The following is a 16,077-nucleotide window of genomic DNA, read 5'->3' on the forward strand; positions in this document are numbered from 1 at the left end:
CTTTTTAATACCATATCATTTTACGAGTTGTCATGAAGCTAGACTAAGGTACACGTTTGGGAGCCTGAACAACTCTAGTCGTACGTCGTGGCGGACCTGTGAATACTGGCTTAGCCTTACGAGCTCGCTTTACAGGTCGTCCGTCTCCGATGTCAAGTTTTCCAGGTTCGTTGTTCTCCTCAGACGCAGCAGGTACAACCCCTCCCTCAGCCTCCGGTGATTCTTGTGCTGTTAAGGTAGTCTCAAGGGGATCAGAGAGCTCGGCCGGTCGTTTCACCCTGAACACAATTCGAGGGACAGGGATCTTGATGGCGTCTGGGTTGTTTCTGGGAGGGCTAGAGCGGGCAGTGACCTGACTGGCAGAATCGTGGGGACCAACCGTGTCGTTCGATGTATCTCCGACCATCGACGAGGATCTTCTTAACCGCCGTCTCGTCTGGAATACATCATCGATGATGCGTCTGAAATGACTAGCACCCCATGCTTCCAGCTGGGTCTGACATAGCGCCATGAATTTGTCCTCGGGCATGATGGGTTTGAGATCTGCTGACGACGAGGGGATAGAGGATTTGCTGGGGGTGACCTGATGGGGTACCGGCGACGGAGGGGGATTGACGAGGGTACTGCCAGTATCTGTGTGTGGACTTGAGCTATTGAAGTCTTCAAAGTTGTACGCAATACACTCACGCAGGATAGGATCAACTACACCAGCGATCTCGGGAACCGTAACAACCTGCTCATCCTCCGTGCCACTCCAGTTGATAAAGTTGTCTTCCAGCTGGTTAACAATCCCGTCCATCCGGTCCTCTTCTTCACCGTCTGCTTCATCTGCCGTTTGAGTCTCTTCCTCTTCAACCATATGTTCATCCCGGTAACCCGGGCAAGTGTTCCAGTGGGGAACCATTCGCTCAGCAGGGAGCACCAGGTTACAGTGCTTGCATTCCTGCATACCATCACTTTCCTGAACGACATCCTCGGCTACATCCTCCAACTCCACTACCGATGCAGCCCGCTGTTTTCCTTTGCCTTTCTTGGAGGTATCGGAGATGTGTTCCCAGGTGAGAGGGTCACGGTGTATCGCCAGGGCTAGATCGGCTCGGAAGTGCTGGTTGTCGTGGATCTCCAGTGGCCATGTTTGGGGAAATACGAAGGCGATATTGCTACCCTTAAACTCCGTCTTCAACTTGGAGAGGTTCGTTTGCCATGGGTTCCAGACGTAATGAGGATGGAAGATGTGTGAACTGCCGGAGAGTTTCGCCCACGACCATACAGCTGGGAATGGGATGGGGAGTCTTGGGCTACGTTGGAACGTCTTCTCGATATGTGCCGCTATATCTTGTGTCGACATGTTGTCTTCAAGTTGAAACGTCCGCATATAGCCTTGTATCTCCAGGAATTCGATCAAAGGTGCCCATCGTGTCTTGCCCGGGGCGGTGATAGCAAGTTGGTTCCTTATGAGAGACCCACACGGGATGTAAGCAACCTGAATCGCTGTCGTCAGTGTTATGTAGGGGAGCTGGGGTCAGGGGGAGCCTTGCGGGGGTTAAACTTACCTTGCCGGTTGAGACAATGCTAACAGGCCTACCGATCTTGTTCGGTTTCTTCTGCTGTCTTTGCAACGGATGTCCCCTGACTTGAATCCTCCCACCTGCATGATGATGAATGGATCCAACGCCAGAATGATTCGGTACACTCTCCCGACCATATGGTACCCCATGCTGAGCATCTAACATTGCCCTAATGTCACGGGGACCTTGCACGGGTGATTGCAAATAGGGTTGGCTGCTGGACGACGTGGATGCATGTTGGCTCGAATACGAAGATACAGCAGCAGGCGGAGCAATATAGGGTGGTGGGATAGAGACGATGGTTGCCGATGGAGGAGGAGCAGGAGCAGGAGGTGGGTTTGGGGGAGGTGCAGATGTCGCCGGTTGAGAGAGAAAGAAACCTGCCATATGTTCAAACAATCGCTTCTGAGTAGCTTCATCGAGGTTGGCGAGGGGGTTCATTTTTGCTATGCTAAGACGGTAGAGGAACGTAGTGACGATAAGATGCAGATAGGCTATCAAGATAGACTTCAAAGTCGATAGTACAGGGTACATAGGCTACATAGGCTTACAGGCCTGACAGGGTAGGGACCGTACAAGGGTAGATTATTTTTGTTTTTGATGTTCTCAGTATCAAAAGCTACTTAGTTTTCCCCAGTTTTTACCTCCAATGGCTTATTATTCTCCATGCTTCGCGTCGAGGAAGCGTTATTCTCCACGAAAACGCGTTGCTACAAAGGGCGCTCTATACCCGTCGCAGAAACGCACGAGATTGTTGTATACCGATGACGCGTGAATCTCAATTCCATATGCAGCCTTGGAGCGATACTGAGTAGCATACATAGTATATAGTATGAATAGGCTTTCGCCGATCGATGTACCCCTATGATATTTAACGGTTTGAGAGTCAAGTTTACTCGCGCTATGCATTACCGAATAATGATCACTGATTGAACAGATCAAGGCTGATGTTTGGCAACGTTCGTTCAGTAATAATGTACAAAACCCTCTGTACGGCATATTGGAAGTGTCATGTGCTGAACTGTGTAGAGGGATCAGAATCTGTTTGTGATGATAAAATGGAGCTGATACTAGCCCCACGAGTCAAGGCTAATACTGAGCGTGTAGACCTCGGCTCGAATGTTTCCATCCAGAGCAAAAGCGGGCGGCGAAACGCCTCAGCGGCCTGTTCATCAGTCGGGTCCGGTTCCCCGAGTCCGTAAATAAGGTTCCTCCATTGTGTCGTTTTCTTCCAAAACGCTTTCCAACAGTCCTCACCCAACGGCTTCGCATGCTGCGACAAGCATTCCTGCACGGCGTCGTCCCAAACCTGGATATGGGGTATCAGAACATCTCCCTGATATCGGGGCCGATCATCGTAGCCTTGTTGTCCAGGCTCGAGCTACCAGCCATTGACCTGCTCCTCGACATCCATCAGGAATGTTTCCAGTTGAGTAACCTCACTATTCTCCGGCATGTAATGGATCAGATCGTGAAAATCCAAGTCACTCTTTTCGTTTTCGCTTGGACCCCAAGTGACTTGGTTATCCTTGAAGAGATTGTGGAGTTCCTTCCTCGATTCCTGGCTGATGTGGCTCGTCCACCAGGTTGATTTGTGTTTCATGTTGCTTTGAGTGAGATGAACGATCGAGACCGACGATTTGGGGTGGGTTTCGAATCAGTGAGATGCAATGAGCAAGATACGAGGTTGAGTTTCGACTTTATTGAAGAGTGTGAGGATGATCATTGGACCTAAACAAGAATGTAAGGGGATTCCTTTGTCAATCAGGGGCTTACTTCTCTGCCGATGAGGAGCTTTGTACGTCATGCCGAACCAACTATCGCGCCTGGTCTGCTTACTGTACAAGCATGGGCAGAAAGGAAGACTAATTGTTAGGCGAGGAAATCGATCATCAATTCGTTCGGCTGGCTTAACCGTTTCTAATCACCTGACCGGCTTACACTGTGAAGGGCGGTCAAGCAAGAGTGTCACTACGGACGGATGTCAGCCCTTTCCGATGACAACCGCTGCCGCGAATAACATCGCATGTCGTATGCCCCGATCATTGGATAATAATAAAAGTATTCTACCCCTCCCTCCCATCATCAGTAAATTTTCGGTTTGACATCATTGCACAGTTCTTTCGTACTCAATTCGTCGATCTCACTATGGAAATGTCGATCGGTCTGATCTACATGCTGGAACAAGAAAGGGTACCCCTTATGGATACCCTTGCACGATTTGAGACGATTTTCTCGAACACGATCGCGCCATGTAGCACGCTACAGTACATAGGTTGAGATATTGCTAGGCGAGCATTCGTCACGTCTTTGCAGATTCGTTCGAGCATACACTTCGCGCCACGACTCAAGAGACCATTTAATAGCATGTTTCCCCTGGGAAATCATGTTCATCAATCTCTCCACAGGATTTAACCACAACATTTCATCTGCTGATGCACGATAACAGCTATGATACGCTTTCTACGTGATGTGGGGCAGGTATAATCGCTACAGAGTAGTGTCTAGTTTTGACAGCCTCGCCCTAGATACCGGATCAGTCATCGTCTTCAGAGCCAGATCCAGGACAGCACGATAGTAGAGAATATAAAGTAGAGTATGCGAGTGAAAGTATATCCGATCTTTCAGAGTTGGCCGTCCGCTTGTAAGTCTTAATAGAGGCATCATCCGAGTCCTCCCCTTCGTTGCGCCTCGGCTTATCTCCGATTGCCGCATTCAAGTCGCTGAGAAACGCGAGCAACTCTTTGGACTCAGGGCGACCGTCCGGGACGGGTGAAGCTTCCTCCGAGGATTGTTTCTCCAGGACTAGTAGTACGACATGATCGATATCTGATTTGATCCTGCTCCATTCCGGCGCAACGCCGCTGGGGACCGACACTTTAAACAATTCGACCTTGAGACTTTCGAGCGCATCTTTCAGTTCGACCTCGAGTGGGCCGAGCTCAGTGTCTGCCTCGTCCGACTTTGTGATGTAGAGTTGGTACTTTAATAGATTCTCCCATCCCGGGGATCGACTAAGGAGGTTCTTCAGCTTGAATAGTAGAAAGGGACTCCAAGCGGTCAGACGCTTCCGGTTGTATTGCATGACAAAAACTCTTCCTTCGCGGTTGGATAGATCATGCTGAAGATTCTGAGCTGATGCACAACAGCCTCTGAGTCCTCAAAGCAATATAAGATATATAAGCTCGCTTACGCTCACTGAATATTCTAGTGGCAATGGCTAACTCAGCTCTGCAACAAGGGAGTGACAGCTGAGTGGTGCGGCATCAGAGAATGACGCAATCAAACGTCATTTCAGGGGGCGCAGATTACGCAACATTACGCGCGTTTCAGCTGCGAGACGTTCAGCGTATTTGTAGCGTCATTTCCCAGCAGATTCCGGCTTGGATGAACGCTACCGTGTTCAGCTCCGTCGCACTGGAGACGCTCAAGTGGAGTGCTGCCCTGATACCTCTAGGTTGATCCTGCGTACACCCTAAGCATGTCTGCTGGTCGGGGATCAGAGATGGTCGTGCTCTCAAATCTTAGTTTTAGCTAAATGAAGGTGTGCAGACTGCTTTACAGACAGAGTAACGAGACATTGCAAAGGTACTCGATCTGAACAATAATGTCATCTCAAAGCCGACAACAGTGGTCCATGTGCCCTTCAGGGGTTTGGCTTGCGATAAAGAGATCATAGATGCTTGATTTCCTCGATGGATAAGACAAAAAGAGCGCAAAGCCAGGACGGTCCCCTAACTCGATCTTGTGGGTTAACGTTGATCGTGTCTTTTTCCTATAACAACAGTACCTGATTTGTTGTTCGCATCCTGCTTCACGAGGTAGCCCAAGACAAGCTGCTCCCGCACCAAAGGCAGGAAAGTGTTTTAGCAATTATATAAATATCGCAAGTTCGCCCGCTGTCACTATTCGTGCTTCGACTGCCGCTATTCGATGCGGCCAATTCGCCAGAGTCCGTTGCGTCAGACGATGGGGGTGCGAGATATTGTTGCAGCGATCTGATGAATGACTTCGCTTCCCGTCGTTGGCCACGTCCCCGCCACATCACGGGGATCTTGCGCAGGACAGACAGCCCCTCTGCAGCCAGGACTGTGATGGTTTCCAGCTCGGTCGGACTTTTCGCATCAAATTCAAGCGGATGGACTGTCATATCGGGTGCTCCCTCCTTGTGTACGTGCTGGATCCACCAGAGCATGCCTTTCAAGTCCAGTAAGGTGGTGCGCGCTGCATCGCTCATCGCCTCCGCTGCGTACCCGGTTGTAACATTGTCCAACGTCTGCTGCCACCCGTTCGTCGTGTTCAGGTATTTACATATATGATTGAGAACTGTAGCTGCCGAAGAAGACTGAGGATGTTTTTCTTTCTCAAACATTTTGATATGAGCAACTCTATCGAGACGCATGCAATGTCGTCTATCGTAAGCAATATCGTATAGAACGCTTATGTGTGATTTGGGCCGCTTGTGACCTCTACCGACGTCAATCTCCGGTTAAAAGGACACGTGACGGGCAAGGACGCAAGGGTAGAGCAATCTCGCAGAACGCTGTCTACTTGCATGAGCCTCCTTTATCACCCTTGGTATGACGACACGCCTTGCTCATCGATGGGGTGACCTAGGGCGACGTTCGCGTGGCAGGGTGCAAGAGCGAGATAATCGATACTCACCTTGCCCTGAACGTCAGGAGATTGGACTGCCTGAAGAACTGTCTCAACCTCTCCACGGACGCTTTGACTTTATGGCCGAATCTATAATTGACTGAGCCGTCCGATATTCCAATTTAGTCCGCAATGAGTGGGGATTTGTCATGAAAGGGTCGTGTCGAGCGTATAATCGCCTACAATACATTCCATCCGTTTGGTAGCTAGTCGTCAACAGCCAGCGTCAGCATGCGACACTACATGCTTATATGAATTACACGTGCCCTTTCAGAGCAGCACATGTTGTTTTGGTTTGTTTGTGTGGTTGAGGTATAATTGGCCTTGCGCTTAGTAGACCTCCGAAACGATACCGGTTCCGATGGTCTTGCCTCCCTCTCGGAGGGTGAATCGCGAACCGGGCTCGAGGGCGATGTCGTGGACGAGGTCTCCGACCATCTCGACATTGTCACCGGGCATGACCTGAACGCGTGGAGGAGAAAGGTGAATTCAGCGGCCTTTCCGATATTCCCTCTGCCAGACCGAACTTACAAGCTTCTCGTCGGCGCCCTCGGTTCCCTCGGGGAAGGTCAAGGCGACGGTGACATCGGTGGTTCGCAAGAACAACTGAGGTCGGTAGTTGGACATGAAGGGGGTGTATCGTCCACCTTCCTCCTTGGTCAAGACCTGCATCGAGTGGGAACAATGGTCTCGGTCAGTCAGGATAACGCAGCGATTCAACTGACGAACAGTGACTCACGTAGATCTGAGCCTTGAACTTCTTGGCCGACTTTATGGATCCGGGCACGACGATAACCTGACCCCTCTTGACCTGCTCCCTCTTGACACCACGCAAGAGCGCACCCATGTTGTCACCAGCCTCACCCCGATCGAGCTCCTTGTGGAACATTTCGATTCCGGTCAAGGTGGTCTTCAACGAACTGCCCATACCCAGAATCTCGACTTCGGATCCCTTGGTAATGGTACCTCGCTCAACCTTGCCGGTAGCGACGGTTCCTCTTCCAGAGATCGAAAAGACGTCCTCGACGTACATCAAGAACGGCTTGTCGAGGTCACCTGCGGATTGTAAGCAAAGAAAATCCAGGTCAGGACAGTGAAAAAGTGTCAGTCTAGGATGTCAAATCTGCCACTCACGCTTGGGGAGATCGAGCCAAGTGTCGGCAGCCTCCATCAACTCCAAGACCTTCTTCGAACCCCTCTCCGGGTCCTTGCCCTCGAGCGCAGCCAAAGCAGTACCCATAATGACCGGCGTGTTCTCTCCGTCGAACCCGTACTCTCCCAACAAGTCCCTCATCTCCATCTCGACGAGCTCCAACATCTCGGGGTCATCGACCTGGTCGACCTTGTTGATGAAGACCAAGAGCTTGTTGATTCCGACTTGCTTAGCGAGGAGCAAGTGCTCCTTGGTTTGGGGCATCTGACCGTCCGTGGCAGAGACGACGATGATGGCTCCGTCCAATTGGGCGGCACCGGTAATCATGTTCTGGAAGCGGTCCAAAATCATCGGGTATTAGCGATTCTATACAAGAACGAGCTCTTTGCGCTCGCAGACTGACCTTGATGTCTGAGAATCAGATTGATCAGAAATTGGCGAATCAGCATCGTCTCCCTCACATACCACGCAGAAGCCCTTGATTTCCACTCACAATCCGAGTGACCGGGGCAGTCGATATGAGCGTAATGCCTGGCGGCGGTCTGGTACTCCAAGTGCTATAATCCCCGAGTGGATTGTCTCTTATCAGTCTCTTATGCACAGGCTTGTATGGCAGGCAGGGGAACGTGGACTTACGGCGGTAGAGATGGTGATACCTCGAGCCTTCTCCTCGGGAGCCTTGTCTGTACGCCGTGGTCAGTGTGTGCGCGTCTCATCAGCGTCGAGCTTCATGATTCGGTGGCAAGGAAGACAAGGACGTACCGATCTGAGAGTAGTCCATGAACTTTCCACCCTGAGATTCGGCGAGAACCTTGGTCTGTTCGAAGCAGCAAACGTAGGCAACAGCGATCGTCAGTGTCTTGGAAAGTGGGACATAAAGGGAAAGCTGAAACTGACGATAGCGGCGGTCAAGGTGGTCTTTCCGTGGTCGACATGCTGTTCATCACAAAAGGTAAGGTGGGCGAAAGGTGTTCAGCATTCGGTGTAAAGTTTGAGAATGTGGACCACAAGGTGGCGACATACTCCGATGGTACCGATGCTACGCAACAGGACCAGCATTCAGCTCGAAGAACTTTATCTACTGTTGTGATCAACCCGAAGACTCACTTGAAATGAGGCTTGGTCCTGGCAAACTTGCCACCGGCTTCGGCAGCGTACCCACGGACGAACGACTTGCTACCCAAGTTGGCAGCGGTGGCCAAGACCCGGTTGGTCTTCCTTGCCGAGGAGAATGATCGGCTCGAGATCTGAGCGGGCTTGACGGCGGATCGAGCGATCTGCTGAACGGGGGCGAAAGCTGAGGATCGGAGATGAGGTGCAGATCAAGTTAGTCGTAGGTCCATCTGATGATACGCAAGATGGTGGCACGTACCCCGAGCAGACTCGGCGCTTCGGAGGGCGTTCCTAGCCAAGGGGGCGATACGGGCGTGAGACAACATATTAAAGGGTATCCTGGATGAATGAACAGAGATATAAAGAGAAGGTCAATCTGGCTTGGGCGTTGCAGTTGTTCAATCAACCTCTTGATGATCTGTTTGCTACGATCGGTGGAATTGGAACGATGCAGCAGCATGCCCCTTTTTTCAATTTTGCATCCGATCATCAGTCCCGGGTGAACACGCGCTCAGTATGGGGCGGACATGGGAAACAACTCGATCGTGGCTACCGATGTCCGCGCTGCATGTCTTCCCCATGCCAGATGAGCGATATGATCATGTCAGAATCAAGTCAACACCGTTACTCACCTTACAGAGGTATGGACTTGCAGATCTCATCGTTTCGAACCTGATTAGCAGCGCTCCGATGGCTGCCGGATGTAACTGGAAAAGCCCCCTTCGGAAGTATTCAACCTGTCACGTGACTTCTCGAGCGAGCGACCTCGATAGCGACTTCGATGATGATAGATCATGTATTGCATGTATTGCTTCTGTTCTCCCAGACGATCCGAATGCCTCTTCAGCTTCTAGCTCTTCTACATAGTGCGGAACTCTCGTCAGAACATCAACAAAATGTCTCAAACTTCCCCCACATTACAGCTTATCGAGCGGGCGGAACTCATCAAGCAAGGAGCCGAGGCCGTGAGTCATTATTCAAGCGCTTTCGAAAATGCCCAAGCTCATAATATCCTTCCTTATGGTGTGCAGCGAGTATATAAGCTCCCCGTCTACTTCCCCAAACCTTCTATCCGCTGGCCATCCAAGCTCAAGAAACTCGCTGAAGAAATCCCTCAAGCATCCTCCTCCACCTCGACATCATCGCCGACCCCTCTTCTCCTAAAACACCGTTTCCCCAAGACCTACCGTCATCCGCACTTAGACTCCCTCCTCACCCGCCAACGCATTCAATCAGAATCCCGTTCGCTCCTCCGATGTCTGAAAGCCGGGATTACCGTCCCCCTGTTGAGGATGGTGGATGTGGAAGCGGGGATGGTGGGGATGGAATGGATAGACGGATGGAGTGTGAGAGAGGTCTTGGGTGGGGGTGCCGAGGGGGAAGAAGCGGATCCGGAGTTGGAAGATGAGGGCGAGGTAGATGAGGAGAAGGCGAGGAGGAGGAAGGAGGCTGAGGGGGCGTTGGAAAGTTTGGGAATAACTATCGGTACGTATCTGCCTTCTTAGCATCTTTCTTTACGACTCCATCAGCTGAATTGCGCTCTCTCATCTTGATCCACGCTTAGAGCAACTCATGACCTCAATCGGCAAGACCCTTTCCACTCTCCACCTAGCCCAGATCATTCACGGCGACCTGACGACATCCAACATGATGCTCCGGCCCGCCCCGACCAAATCCGAGGGGTACGAGATCGTCCTCATCGACTTCGGCTTGAGCTCGCATTCGAACGTACCGGAAAACTTGGCCGTGGATCTGTATGTGCTGGAGAGGGCGTTTGCTAGTACGCACCCGACGAGCGAGAGGTGGTATCAGGGGGTGAGTCTGCGTTCGGGCTGCAAGTGCGGAATCGGCCGATTCGGTTTGATGGTGGGAGGCTTATTCGCCTGACTGGACTCGATTTGATTCTGGTGCAGGTACTCGACGCTTATGCGAAAGGATTGGGAGAGAAGAAATGGGCGCTCGTGGGTGGTCGATTAGACGAAGGTCAGTACAAAGCACTCTCTGTCCTTTCCTTGTACTTCTTGCTAATCGATGATGGATCGCTCGTGTGTGGCAAACGCAGTGCGGCTTAGAGGAAGGAAGAGGGACATGATCGGTTAAGACGTGATACGACACGCAGATCTGTACAACCTATTCAGGCTATACGTTATAAGGGACTATTATTATGAGCACCGGACGAGGCATCTCTCATAGTCGAGAGCCATGCTCCCAAACACGTCGCGATAGGTGGGAACGGTGACTTTTAACAATATCCTACAGTCTCGTCCTTGTATGAGGAGATAGCCGTGTGGTATTCAGCGTAGGGACACTCGGTACCTGGGTACGTATATCTGTACCAGGCGGGACTGAGCGCTTATCGATCTTCATTGATTACTTGGCTTGCGCCTTAACGAGGACTTTGTGACACCACTGGAACAGAACCTCCAAGGAAGCACTTCCATTTTTTGAAGCTATCTTGACTTTACGAGATGGCATTCTGAAATATTCATGCAGGAGTTGCCGTCCAGCTCAAACTCTAGAGAATCGCGCGATGGCCAAGCCGTGATCTCGCCGACCGGGATGGTAAGGGGTCTAGGCGTGATCCGACATGCCGATGGCTTCTACATATCTGGTCTGGATCGTAATCCTAGAGGTTACATTCATGAGAGTTGGAGGGATGATTCAGGACATCGTGCCCAAGGAGTCCAGAGGAGATGTCGGTCGAACGATGACCGAGGTCGTTTTCGCTTCCGACGGGGAGCAAACTGCAAGCTGCATGCTGCTGCTGCGCACAGCGATCAAGGATGCTCCTGGTTGGAGGATGGCTTATGATCTTCAACGATCTTCTGACAGATATTCGTAGCACCATTTAGCTATCTAGCCGGCGATCCATCAAAGTAGCCGCAACCGGGTCGGTCAAGCATAGCGATACTCCATCGCGGACTGGATAGAACCAACAAGGATCATCGATCAGACGCATCAAGACATCAGCAAGATGAGCACTACCGGCGTCGAGTCGAAACAGTCTTCTAGTGCCAGCCAGAGTCGCACTAGGTCGCCGTCTTCACCAGCACCATCCTCTAGGAACAAGAAGAGCCGGACTACGACGGCTTGCCTGCCATGTCAAAAAAGGAAGAGTCGGTGTGACTTTGTCACGCGGGCAGGCTGTCATCGCTGCAGACAGCTCAAGGTAGCCTGCGAGTTGACGGTGAGCGAGAGTGAAGAAAGAGAGGTTTTGGAGAAGATCAGTGGGGTCGCTCAAGGACATGCGGCGGGGCCATCGGGAGGAGCTGTACCAGGATTGGTAGCGGGGACCAGTCGAGTACACGCCGGGACATATGCACAGGACCTAGGATGGAACAATGGCTTCACCAGGCATCCGGACGCATACAATTCGTATGATTCGAACAAACACGCTGGGCCTTCATCAACTCTTGTACCTCCTAGCCATATCGCACCACCCTTGCCAGGCTTCCAACATCGATCATCAGTCTCAACTGGCCCATCCTCCGCTGATGACCCACTCGTCGAGATCACAAACCGCATGTCCCGCATGGAATCCATGCTGTCTTCTCTCGTCTCGTCTTCGAAAACCTCCCCTCCGGCAACAATCCCTTCTCCTCAGTCTATTCCGGCTTTGAGCGATCCTCATCTCGAGGTCGAACGTGGGGAAGAGGCGGTTAGGCTCGACCTGGAATCATTCGAAGCGAGGAACGGACACGTCAAGGGCGGGTGGACTAGTATACTTGGATGTCTCGTGAGCGGTCAGACGCATGGATATCTGGATGTGGTGGAAAAGGGGATCATCGAGCATAGAGAGTTCGAACGGATTTGGGGGATGTGAGTTTTCCCTTGACTTGAGCAGCGATTAGAAGACTGGCTGACGAGTAAGCTTATCATCACCACATAGATTCAAACCGATCTTCATCACAATCTATCCGTTCGAGACCTTCCTCGATCCTTCATCTCCACTGCCTACGCATCCTCTGCTCCGATGTGCCTTGCTCTACTTCACTTGGCGAGCCTCTCCACCGGGAACGACCGACCTCGACTCGAGCGGCGTAAAGGAGCTCGAACGTCTAGTGGAATATAACGTCGGGATGACCAGTATGGTAGAACCGGACGAAGACGCCATCTTGGCCCTGGTCGTCTTGTCTCAGACGGCAACCCGGGAGAACGAGAGGTTTTTACGAGTGGAAGATCCGTTCGGAGCAGGTGCTGCTGCGCACAGGATGGCAATAGCAATAGGGCTCGAAGAGAGCGTGGAGAGATCTCAGCAGGAGCCGGTCGATTATCTGGGCGAGGAGTGGAATCGACCTATGATCTCGAGGGTCTGTCTAGTGAGTCGAACCTCATAGGTTAAGCGCAAGAGCTAGACTTGTGTCCTTGTTGGAATCAGCTGATGGTAGCGGATGGTTTGCACTTTAGTGGTTTGCGGTGTATCACCGACACTTGTGGAGCACAATCTACGCGAGCCCGACCATCCTTCCCAAACGTTCCGAGCACGACTCGTTGCTCTCATTCATCTCGCCCATGACGGCCGTTTTCATGGGTGATCGAATGTTGGTGCACTTGACCTTCGAGGCGCAGATGTTCGACCTGGTCGGACCGATAGCCCTAGAGCTCCGAAAATCGAGGACCTGCCGAGTATACGACCCTTTTACCCACGAAAGGCTCTTTCTTGGGCTGGAGGCCGCGGTCGAAGGTCTGGAGAGGTGGAGGCGGGACGTGTCTGCCGCCAAGAGTGAGTGGAGGACGACAATGGGTCCATCAGCAGATTGACTGATAGAGAGCATACTCCAGTGCCGTCGAGCTCGGCGTTGGTGCTCGCCTCACATCTACTGGAATGCATGGTACTGCTGAAGTCAAACCTCGAATTGCACATGAGGCTACCTTCGCCACTCTTGGTTCAAGGAGGGCAATGGATGGCACGAACTGGCAGCTTTTTCCTAAGCCAAGTCCCGAAAGCGATTGACCGGATTTTACAAGATCAGACGGACTTTGCCAGACTGCCCGCCAGGTACATCCTGTTGACGTTACCATGCGTCATGGTGGTGGCACGGGTCGGTGGGATCAAAGCATCCTGGGTACCCATACATCCCATCTTCGCGTCCATGCAACAGCTGGGACAAGTCTCTCATCTGATGAGGGCGGCTTGTCCAGCGGCAGCCAGGCTTGTCGAGATCATCAGAGTCGTGTCGTCCGTGCGACATCTAGACGAACCGGAAGGCGAAGAGGTTTCGCAGCAACACGCACAACAAGGTCATCAAGAGACTTTGCAGCAACAGATCGGCAATCTCCTGCAGGCAGGAAACTGGCCGACGGATGCAGCTGGGCCTGATCTCTTGCGAGACTTTGCGGCCGATACATATTTCGGCTACCCTTTCGACTTCAATTTTGACTTTGATATGGCGGACGTCCAGATGGCAATGACGGCCGGTCAGGGGTTGTGAACGACGACAAGCTTTGCACGCACAGCCATCGGGGAGGATTATCATGTACTGCCCTGCTGAAGTCCGTGGGATATACTATAGAATTGTCCAGTCGGGTGGCTATCAATGACTATACCCTCGTGCCTTTCCTTTCTGCTTCAGATCTTGCTCGGCTGGCACCTGAGCATCGCTCGCGGGTTCCAGCGTTTCGCTTTGAGGTATACGCGACTGTCATCATCATCGTCAACGCGCCTTGCATGTGCGCCTGCTTGCCGTGGTAGAGACCGCCAAAATTGCCAGACAGCGTCTGTTGATCAGCATGATCAGTGTGATGATGGCATGGATGAATCGCCATCACGCGGACATTGTTTTGATGGGGGTCTTTGCCGATCGCGTGGAGTGAAACTGTTTCACATGTCCGCGTCATTTGTTTCCCCCGCCCCACTTGCTTGATTGAAAGTCTAGTCGACAAAGTCAATAAATGAATAATATGCTGTCCTACCACCGAGCTCATCCACCTGTCCTGAGAAGCAAAGCACAGCCATCAACTGACCCCTATTCTACCGCCGGGCCGTTCAGATATCCACCCTTAGCGATGCCATGGCCGTCCTCGTCCCTCTTCACTGTCCGTGAGACTGCCACCTCTGGTCGAGGTGTCTTTGCTACCCAACTCATTCCTACCGGCGCTCACCTCCTCACCTGCCCCGACCTGGCGTACGGGATCGTCTTCCGGGAATACCGGAGGGAAGTCTGCAACTGGTGTTTCGCCTATGAACAGGGAGACATATTGCCTGTCAGGGAGAACAGGGCGGCTCTGGTTTGGTGCTCTGAGGAATGCAAGGAAGAGTGGATGCGGGAGCATGGGCAGGAAGGGGTGGAAGCATATGCGGTAGTAGAGGAGCTGGCGAGAAAGCAGGCCAAGTCGGTCAACAAGGATCCTGCAGACAAAGAGGAACCGGTCGCCAGCGGTTCCTCTACCACTGTCGACGTACCTCGAGAACCGTCTCTCGAAGAAGTAGAACAAGCTTGGATCAAGGCGGAAACTCAAGCCGAGCTCATCGTCGACGCAAGAACACTTCCACGCCCATCCAAACCTCAACGCAAGGCCATCGTACTCGCACTCGAGACGAAACTCGATAGCATGACCATCAATCACGCCATCTCCGGTATTCTCGCCTCGAAGAATCACCCTTCCACCTGGTCCAGCGTTGAAGAGCTCTACGCCTCTCCTCAACCTTACAACACCCTCGACCAGCTCAATGCACACACGGCTTCCTACCTACACCTCCTCGCTCTCCTCCCTCTCTCGCTCTTGCCGCATTGTACAAGAGAGATCCTCAACACGGCCCTTAACAGGGACGCCCACAACTCGTTTGGCATCCGATCGCTGGACGACGACGCCTCGGAAATGTTCGGGTACGGTACCTGGCCCTCCGCTTCGTACTGGAACCATTCCTGTCGACCCAACATTACCAAATCCCGCAAAGGTCGGAAATGGACGTTCTCGACGAGCAGGGAAGTGAAAGAGGGCGAAGAGTTGTGTATCACCTACCTCGGTGGAGAGGAAGAAGAGGTGGGAGTCGAGAAGAGACGGGAGATGTTGGAAAAGGCTTGGAAGTTTGTTTGTGGGTGCGAAAAGTGCACGGAAGAGGCGGGCCAGGTGGACGATGCGAAGAGGCGGTTAGAGTGATTGTATCGTTCGAAGACTATTCAGGCCTCGATGTAATATCTTGCGGAGCGTTGTCGGGGAGCTGTGCTGCTTCTCGACGAGGCGATGACAACCGGCGGTATTGTGCGGACTTTCCCACAAGATGGCTCATGTCGGTCCATCACAATAGCAGACCTTGGGACACGTAGTTGAACTTGACGGCCACGACATCGATGTTGGGAGTAACGTATAGATCGTCTTGTTTTGCAAAGATGCTTCGACCTATCGTTATACAGAAGAAGGAACGAGCCAGTCGACGCTCGTAGGCCTAGCCAGAACATCAGGGCCGATCACCGTTCCCATCTGACCAGCATGTGAGAGACATGCACATCCTGTCCCTCCGACCTACGGGACGTCTCCCTGAGACAAGTCTCATCTCAAATCCACGGCGTCGTCATGTAAATCCGATATCCCTCTCATCATGCGTGGTGACAATAAAGGTATACGACATTTACGAGCTCATCTCGA

At 52.1% G+C, this 16,077-nt stretch overlaps 5 protein-coding genes across 5 annotated transcripts; 3 read left to right on the forward strand and 2 right to left on the reverse strand.

The window, feature by feature from the left end:
* Positions 1–129: 129 nt before the first annotated feature.
* HD553DRAFT_343156 (uncharacterized protein) lies at positions 130–2,009 on the reverse strand (the record flags this gene model as incomplete). The annotated part of the gene is made up of 4 exons (XM_046182846.1): positions 130–228; positions 299–633; positions 688–1,483; positions 1,554–2,009. 4 exons carry the CDS (start codon positions 2,007–2,009, stop codon positions 130–132), a joined length of 1,686 nt encoding a protein of 561 aa, XP_046035746.1.
* A 4,545-nt stretch (positions 2,010–6,554) lies between these two features.
* Positions 6,555–8,816, reverse strand: HD553DRAFT_343157 (translation elongation factor Tu; the record flags this gene model as incomplete). The annotated part of the gene is made up of 12 exons (XM_046182847.1): positions 6,555–6,686; positions 6,756–6,890; positions 6,964–7,280; positions 7,359–7,707; positions 7,781–7,788; positions 7,871–7,934; positions 8,014–8,060; positions 8,140–8,194; positions 8,275–8,313; positions 8,401–8,416; positions 8,485–8,674; positions 8,750–8,816. The coding sequence occupies 12 exons, from the start codon at positions 8,814–8,816 to the stop codon at positions 6,555–6,557; spliced, it is 1,419 nt and encodes a 472-aa protein (XP_046035747.1).
* Positions 8,817–9,386: 570 nt separating this feature from the next.
* Positions 9,387–10,590, forward strand: HD553DRAFT_343158 (Serine/threonine-protein kinase BUD32; the record flags this gene model as incomplete). Its single annotated transcript, XM_046182848.1, has 5 exons — positions 9,387–9,455; positions 9,522–9,975; positions 10,055–10,305; positions 10,404–10,473; positions 10,553–10,590. The coding sequence occupies 5 exons, from the start codon at positions 9,387–9,389 to the stop codon at positions 10,588–10,590; spliced, it is 882 nt and encodes a 293-aa protein (XP_046035748.1).
* Positions 10,591–11,383: 793 nt separating this feature from the next.
* Positions 11,384–14,152, forward strand: HD553DRAFT_56028 (uncharacterized protein). The gene is made up of 4 exons (XM_046184317.1): positions 11,384–12,309; positions 12,380–12,809; positions 12,898–13,213; positions 13,273–14,152. Exons 1-4 carry the CDS (start codon positions 11,465–11,467, stop codon positions 13,920–13,922), a joined length of 2,241 nt encoding a protein of 746 aa, XP_046035749.1. The 5' UTR covers positions 11,384–11,464; the 3' UTR covers positions 13,923–14,152.
* A 344-nt stretch (positions 14,153–14,496) lies between these two features.
* HD553DRAFT_273558 (uncharacterized protein) lies at positions 14,497–15,591 on the forward strand (the record flags this gene model as incomplete). Its single annotated transcript, XM_046177818.1, has 2 exons — positions 14,497–14,826; positions 14,854–15,591. The coding sequence occupies 2 exons, from the start codon at positions 14,497–14,499 to the stop codon at positions 15,589–15,591; spliced, it is 1,068 nt and encodes a 355-aa protein (XP_046035750.1).
* Positions 15,592–16,077: the final 486 nt, after the last annotated feature.

This window comes from Filobasidium floriforme (assembly GCF_021052385.1).
Source record: "Filobasidium floriforme strain CBS 6241 chromosome Unknown HD553scaffold_14, whole genome shotgun sequence".
In the NCBI taxonomy this organism is placed as follows: domain Eukaryota; kingdom Fungi; phylum Basidiomycota; class Tremellomycetes; order Filobasidiales; family Filobasidiaceae; genus Filobasidium; species Filobasidium floriforme.